The 7,289-nt window shown below is 44.6% G+C and overlaps 1 protein-coding gene across 1 annotated transcript; it reads left to right on the top strand.

The window, feature by feature from the left end:
• The first annotated feature begins 546 nt into the window (after positions 1-546).
• Positions 547-6,458, top strand: CISH (cytokine inducible SH2-containing protein). Its single transcript, XM_009698247.1, has 3 exons — positions 547-593; positions 5,217-5,443; positions 5,956-6,458. Exons 1-3 carry the CDS (start codon positions 547-549, stop codon positions 6,456-6,458), a joined length of 777 nt encoding a protein of 258 aa, XP_009696549.1.
• Positions 6,459-7,289: the final 831 nt, after the last annotated feature.

Raw genomic sequence — 7,289 nt, 5'->3', positions numbered from 1 at the left:
TTTCCGGCGGAGCTTCATTACTTCTGAGTCAGTGAAAAAGGAGGTTGCTGCTCTCCCGGCTCTCTTCCCCTAAGCACTTGGGGAGATACGTTATTTATTGGTATCTATTTATTACTATTTCAGAGTGCTCTGAATATTTTTTCTAAAAGATTGCTCTGAAAGAAGGTTAGTTCCTCCTTAAATATATGTCATTTCCTTTTTCTCTAGTTATTTTAAAAACTTTTTTTGTTACTGTTTTCCGAAAAGCAGAACAAGAATACATTATTTTCTAAAGCACTGAGAGTGCACGCATTCTCCTGGCCAAAGTTGCTAAACAATCTGCAAAGTCTTTCTCGGACAGGCTGATTCGCCTTCTGCTTGGTTTTTTCTGTGTCTGAAACACAACCTACTGCGGAAGGGGTTTGCTGGGACTCTCCAGCCTTCTCTTACCGTGAACCCCTGACTAGAGGCTGGTTCTAGCTTGCTCCTTCTGGGAAGAAAAGAAAAGGGAGACGAGAAGAGAAAAAGAGAAGAGGAGGAAGCATTTCCCACCTTCTTGAAGACTTCATGCTTTTCCCTTGGTCCAGGAGTGACATGATCCTCTGTGTTCAGGGGTAAGATACTTTCCAACCTTCTTTTAAAAGCTGTGGTTTGATAATCGTAATTAGTAGGATTCTCTGGTACAGTTTTTCAGCTCGTGTGAGTTGCCATGTGTGATTGCAATAGAAGGGGAATGACTTATACTGGCCAAGTGCTAAGTTCTGTGTGTGTGCCCTATGTGTCTGCTTCTTAGATTCTATGGCCAAAAATCAAGGGACCATAAAGTATTCCTGATTTCCGTGCTTTCTATTGCTGAAAAACTACATGGTATTCAAAATCTTTGGGGGAGTAAAAACTAGTAAAAGCTTGGAGTATTGTTCAGTGGCGTGTGTGTAGCACCAGCGGGGACACAAACCCGAGACCATAGGTGTTCTCTGATGTCCAGGCGGAAACAAACTGCTTACAGGGAAAAACTTCCCCAGAGTTCAGATGTTTTTGTCTATTTCTAAGTAAATATTTACGTTAACCACATAATTTCATTTTTCTATTGCTTTTATGGGCAAGATTAAATGTATGTCCGTATATACAGACTTACCCATACACGGAATTCTGTAGAATGAAAGCCATAGAGGGCACATGCATAGTTACACCACCTTTGTTCAGTAAAACAGGTAATACCCAAATCCCTCCTCTGGTACCGGTGTGTTGGCACTCCAGTGTCTCTGTCATCAGCTCAGGTCATTGCCATGCACAAATACCTGGTCTGCAGGAATCATCCAGCATTTTTACACATGCTGCATATTCAGAAAGTGTCAGCATTTGTTTCAGCCTGAGCTGTAACATCAGTATTACCCATCCCTCCTGCGCTCAGCAGATTTTCCTCAGAGGCAATGCATTTGCCTTGTCTGCTTTGAATGACTAAAGCACGGGGATTTTTCTGCCATTTTTCCCCCAAACCTGTTCCACAGAGAAGCAGAGCTCATGCTTACCAATACTTTCCTACTACTCAAGTGGGTTTGTTTTCACTCTCATTTTCAGTCTACTGCTGCAGTTCCTATAGCCACAGCAAAGAGAATTCGTTTTTCAACTGAGGCTTTGTGAAACCCTTATCTGTAACTTTTCTCCAGGGTTAACATATCAGAGTTACTGCTTCCCTTCACCCACTAAGAACTTGTTATGTAGCCAGATGTGTAGATGGTTGTCTCGATATCTTTTTTTTTTATGACCATTTATTGCTCAGTTTTCATTATCCTCTAGGATTTCATATATCCTGGACTCCATACTCTCCCTCCTATTCAGGGGAGTCTTGGGACCTGGCTGATGGAAGGGAGAGCAGCTTGACACTTTTTCTTGTACTATTTGTACTGTGTTACAAAGTTTAGCTTATCAGCAAAGTAACTGCAAAGCTGACACTAAAGGATATCAGACATCTCTGATTCTCTTGAACTTTCTTGGCCTTCCAAGGCTTTTTGAAACACTGATTGCCAAAGCACAGGGAAGTTCATTTGCTGTTTCTCTTGGGGCTCCATACAGACTACCAGCTAGACATGCCAAATTTTAAATATTTGTTTTCTTCCTCATCGCAGCTGTTGTACTAACACTTTACTCTGTTCAGTCCTGATCCTCCACATGTCTCTCCTCTACTTTCTTCTTACAAGCACTAATTATTTTCAAATACTTACTTTGCCCCATTAAAGGGCTGACTTTTTCATGTCAGCATACCTTTTTCAACACGCCCTTATCCCAGCAAACTCTTCTTATCCCTCTTGCAAATGTACTTGCATTAAAAGTTGTAATTGCCATTACTCGCTGATCCCTCTACTCTCCCTTTCCTGTGCTTGGAGCTGCTCTGTTTGGTCACAGCAGCAGCTCTTCTTTCTTCAACCTATACACAAAGTTGTTTAGGACACCAGCACCTCCTGCTCTATCAGAATTTCTAATCCCCCTCCACTGTTCCACCATGCTCCTTGGAGACTACAGCTGCGCTAGGACTTTCTGTAGGAGGAGAGAGGGACATAAGGCAGGTGTATAGAGGGAAAATAGGAAGAGTGTAAGCATGGCCTTTCCCTGGCTGCGGTGGAAGAATCTCCGCAGTGACTGCATGGGGTCTGGGCTCCTCCAGCTTCGGGTGACAGAAAGTGTAAGGCAGCAGAGAGCGAGCGCAATGGGAAACCTCATCTCAAGCACATGGGCTCTGCTTCAGAGAGACCCACAGGGGTTCTACAGCAGAAACCTACTGACAAATTCACAGAGTTGATGTGTCTTTTGGAGGATTGAACTGTGAACTGCTACAGCCCTTGAAATTAACAGCTTTCTGCAATGAATCAGGAGTACATGTCCCCATGTAGCTTTGCTCTCTCTTCCTTTCTTCCCAGCCTCTTAGCCAATTCCTAATTTCCTCTCCAAAGCAGGTACATAAAAAGAAAAAAAAGTACTTGCATGCTAGGAACAAGAAAAGTTTTCTTCATGTTCAAAACCTTTCCCAAAGGGTAGGCCAGAAAAATTTTCCAGGAGAAAATAAAGTTCAGAGAGATTTGGGATTTGGACTGCAGTATTAAAAGTTCGAGGAACAACCAGGCAGTGAGTGGTGCAGGACTGATTTTACTCAACGTTGGTCACAGTCATTTTCAGCTCAGTGAACAGTGGGTATAAGAATGCACCTGAGAGAGAACGCTCTGCCAACAGTCCTGTGTAACAGCCTCTTTGCACAGCACGATTATATTAGGTTCTGTGCAGGGAGGGATCTGGTTTATAGTCCTCCTTGCCCAAAAAGGGGGGAAATGGAGAATCAGGAAGCTCCTTTCCCCAAGAAGGCAGATAGCTAGACATTTGTGAAGACCATCACATTAAGAGGGAGACATCCAAATATCTTCAAAAATGCAGCCCTCAACACCTACAAATGTAGCTCAGGTGGGACTTAAAAGAGTACTCGGAGGTTTCCCAACAGCGATCTCCAGGTAGAAAAGTATATTCAGATCTACTGTTCTCTGAAAGCCACTGAAAAATGCAGTCCCTGTGATCAAGGGTGCCTGGTGAAGATAAGGGCCAGCAATCACTTTTATTAGGTTTGGCTTCCTACACCTTAATAGAAATTAAGAAATGAGGATCAAATGCCATGAATGCCAAGTAGATATCGTTCTTCTGAAATGTGAGTTGACAAATGGAAAAAGGAAGAATGTTCTTTTCTAAATACCAACAGAATAGTGGGGTTTTGCCATGTATTGCATGGGCAAGAAGTGTCTCTCCATAGATTCAGTTTTACTAGTGGTTTTACAAAAACCTTAGTCCAAACCTACCTGGTTCTATTAGAAATGCAGAGTCATGGAACTGATCATGGCTTTCACTCGCAAATCATTGTGAAGTCGTTTTCATGTTCTCTCTAATGTACTTTTCCTCCAAATCCCTTCTTCCTGCTCCTCATCCCATACTTGAGACATGGCAGTTTGAGAAGGTGGAGTGCAGCTATGATCAGGTGCAGATCAGTTTACAACACATTTATGTATGTACCTAAAGTGTGACTGTTCCCATAAAGCACAGAGAAGGAGAAAGATCAGAAGGGAAGTGCTTATGACTTCCGAGTCTCCTTCCTCTTCTCTTCAGTGATGTTGGAGGAGGTGGCTGCGGCCTTTGTAATCACCATCAGCTCCAGTGGTGCTGCAATGGTCTCACGTTGAGGACTGTGTTGTATTTTTCTGCAAATTCAGCCATCTTTTATGTTAAGTGTCTGAAAGAATGTCTCAAGTAAGCGAGTGCACATGAGGGATGTAACACAGGACATGCAGCAGTATAGGGCACACAAAGGCAAAGAGCCTAGAAGGAAAGACAGAAACTAGCATTTTTCCTCAAGAGCTTGCCTGGGAATGAAGACCTCCGTGGCCCCCAACATCCATCCTCCCCCTGGAGCTCTGCCTTCCTTTAGGAATCTCCATGCTGCAGCGAAGGAGCACCCGTGGCCCACGAGAGCTCCAGGCTTTGTGAAACTGCGCTTAGATGCTGAAGGGCCACACTAATGCTCTTTTTAGGTCACAGAGGGATTAATGTTCATAGCAGCCCAGTCATGGCAGAACCTCCTACTGCTGTAATCCTGCAGGGATTACAGTCGCACTGAGAGATCCGTTGTGCCGTTGAATGCTAGGATTTGTTTAGTGCCCAGGCTTGGCTAAAACAAGAATTCCCATTATTCTATTACAAGATCAGCTCAACCGGAGTTCTAACAGACACATTTAGGATCAGGTCAGCCTTGAGCAGAAAGCAGGTAGGACAAAACCCAAGCTATTCCTAATTCTGCTTTGGATTATATTACAGTAAATGACTAACAAACCCACTGGCAGAAAAATAAATGCTCCAGCATTGTAATGATGGAAGTGAAGCTGTAATGCTGCTATGAACCTTATTGCCTCTGAAACTACTTACTAAAAGGCAACATCTGAAAAGATTAGGTTTCAAATCAATCTGAATTGCAAGATTGACCACCTATTACAAGGCAAAAGAGGCCAACTCTCTCTCCTTGTTTCTAAGGGCTCACCTTTAGCTGTGTAATTTTCTCACCCCTTGCCTCTCTCTGTTCGAAACATAATCATACTGAGGATCTGTTTATAAAACATAACATGTTGTAGTACAATGTAGCATGTACTGAACAGACCCTGCAACCTATTTCAAGGCAAGGAAAAATAGCAGAGTATGCCCTTCCTTTTCAGACCTCATCCTTTGCTGGCGGAGGAAAAGATCAGGAGACTGTCGCTCAGGGGCATTGCGGTGGAATTGTCAGAGCCGATCATGCAGCCTCTCCCAGTTACGGCCTTCCAGGAGGAGTCCACACCTGCCTTTGCAGTACCGGTTCCAGACAGCAACCCACCTCAGACACGAGACCCTGAAGAAGACCTTCTCTGCATTGCAAAAACCTTCTCCTATCTGCGAGAATCTGGTAAGGCTCAACTCACAAAGTCACAGGGTCAGAAGGCTACAGGGAGCAAGGAGCCAACTCCTCAATCCGAGCTCCAGGAAGAATCTCCTGATCCCACTTCAGATAGGAACCTGGTTCTGTCACAGCCGTGTCTGACTCTTGTGCATGCAGCAAGTGTATTTCCAGTCTCTGCAAACTTGTATCATGAAGTAATTTATTACTACTGTAAGCAAAAGCTTTGTCTTTTATAACTGCATCGGGAGAAAGAATTGCAAAAGGGCCTCTCTTTCTCTGTAAACTGCAGTAGCTGCAAAAGTAGTCATCCTCATCCTCAGCCCCAGCCCAGCAATGACAAGCATAGGTAGGAAACCTTTAGAACTTGACACGGTCTTAATTTCTGAAGGTCTTACCAAGTCTGGGCCTGGTTCCTTCCCAGGCCCTGAACTCAGGAGGCTTCAAGGCTTCCCTAAATATACTGTCAGTCCTGTAATACATTCTGTCCCTAACCATTTCTTTCTTGGATTATTTTCCAGGTTGGTACTGGGGCTCTATCACTGCCAGTGAGGCCAAGCAGCATCTCCAAAAGATGCCTGAGGGCACCTTCCTGGTACGGGACAGCACCCACCCCAGCTACCTGTTCACACTCTCTGTCAAGACAAATCGAGGTCCCACCAACGTGCGCATCGAATACACTGACAGCAAGTTCCGGCTAGACTCAAACTACTTGTCCAAACCTCGCATCCTGGCCTTTCCAGATGTGGTCAGTCTTATCCAGCATTATGTCATGTCCTGCACAATGGAAAGCAAGAATGAGGCTCCTTACCCACCTCCGTCTCCTCTACCTCCCATGCAAAAAGAGATGGCAGCAGCTGCAGTACACTTGAAACTCATCCGGCCGCTCAGCCGCAAAGACAACATCCCCAGTCTACAGCACCTGTGCCGGCTGCGGATTAACAAGTCTACAGCCGATGTGGACCAGCTCCCGCTACCTAGGCGGATGGGGGACTATTTGAAGCAATACCCTTTCCAGCTCTGAAGCATGGCCATTATATCTCAGGCATGACAGACAGGGACAGAAATAAGAGAACTTTGTGTCTTTGTCCCACTAAAGCGCGGCATCAGGTGGGCACAGTAAAGACCCGATTATCAGCAGAGACTGCATCCATCTTTCTCTCCCCTTCTCTCTAAATCCATTCCAGCACCAGGGAGGAGTTGGTTGTTTCAGTGAACAACGGGACACAATCTGAGCTCTGAACCTCAGGCCGTGCCGATAGTGGCTGTGAGAAAGTGCTGCAGGCATGTGCACACTACTTGAATTTCAGAGTTGCTGTGACACCAGAAATGTTAACATTGTTATTTTGGCTATTTATTTCCATGGCAGTTTCTCTCCTCGTGGTATTTTAAAAGCACCTTTTACTTTTTTGTTTTTTGTTTCTTTTTCTTTTGTGGAATTAGAGATAGAATAAAGGCTCCCAGCCAACTAGCAGCCAAAAAGCTGTGGGAATTTGGATTTGGATTCATATCCAAATAGTACCTGTTTGAGCCTGTCCCTGTTACAGGTCACAGGAGTCCACATCCAAGCTCCCCCAGACTTTCTGGGGTGTGTGGGACTTGGATGACTGTATCTAGACCCACCGCTACAGAGGCAAAGAATATATTTCTTTTCTTCCTTAGCTACAGGGGACTGGGTATCGTAATCTCAACGCACATTGGTAGCAGCTTGTTCATCTCCCAGAGATGCAGGCTGCACCATGGGCTGTGGACAGGAGGCTTCTTCGAGGAAGTTGTTCTTCCTTGAGAACTCTAAGCAGAGATTCTAGATATTGAGCTTGGGCCAGGGAGCACTCATCCCATTTTTTTTTCATCT

The sequence above is a fragment of the Cariama cristata genome, unplaced genomic scaffold (assembly GCF_000690535.1).
Source record: "Cariama cristata isolate BGI_N322 unplaced genomic scaffold, ASM69053v1 scaffold16104, whole genome shotgun sequence".
NCBI classification, from domain to species: Eukaryota; Metazoa; Chordata; class Aves; order Cariamiformes; family Cariamidae; genus Cariama; species Cariama cristata.
The sequence above is the reverse complement of the archived record's forward strand: the minus strand, read 5'-3'. Positions and strand labels throughout refer to the sequence as shown.

Bases quoted from the DNA above. Each gene is read 5' to 3' on its own strand.
- CISH (XM_009698247.1), top strand. From the start codon at position 547: ATGCTTTTCCCTTGGTCCAGGAGTGACATGATCCTCTGTGTTCAGGG. The intron at 594-5,216 runs GTAAGATACTTT...CTTCCTTTTCAG, and splicing joins ATGATCCTCTGTGTTCAGGG to ACCTCATCCTTTGCTGGCGG. The intron at 5,444-5,955 runs GTAAGGCTCAAC...ATTATTTTCCAG, and splicing joins CTCCTATCTGCGAGAATCTG to GTTGGTACTGGGGCTCTATC.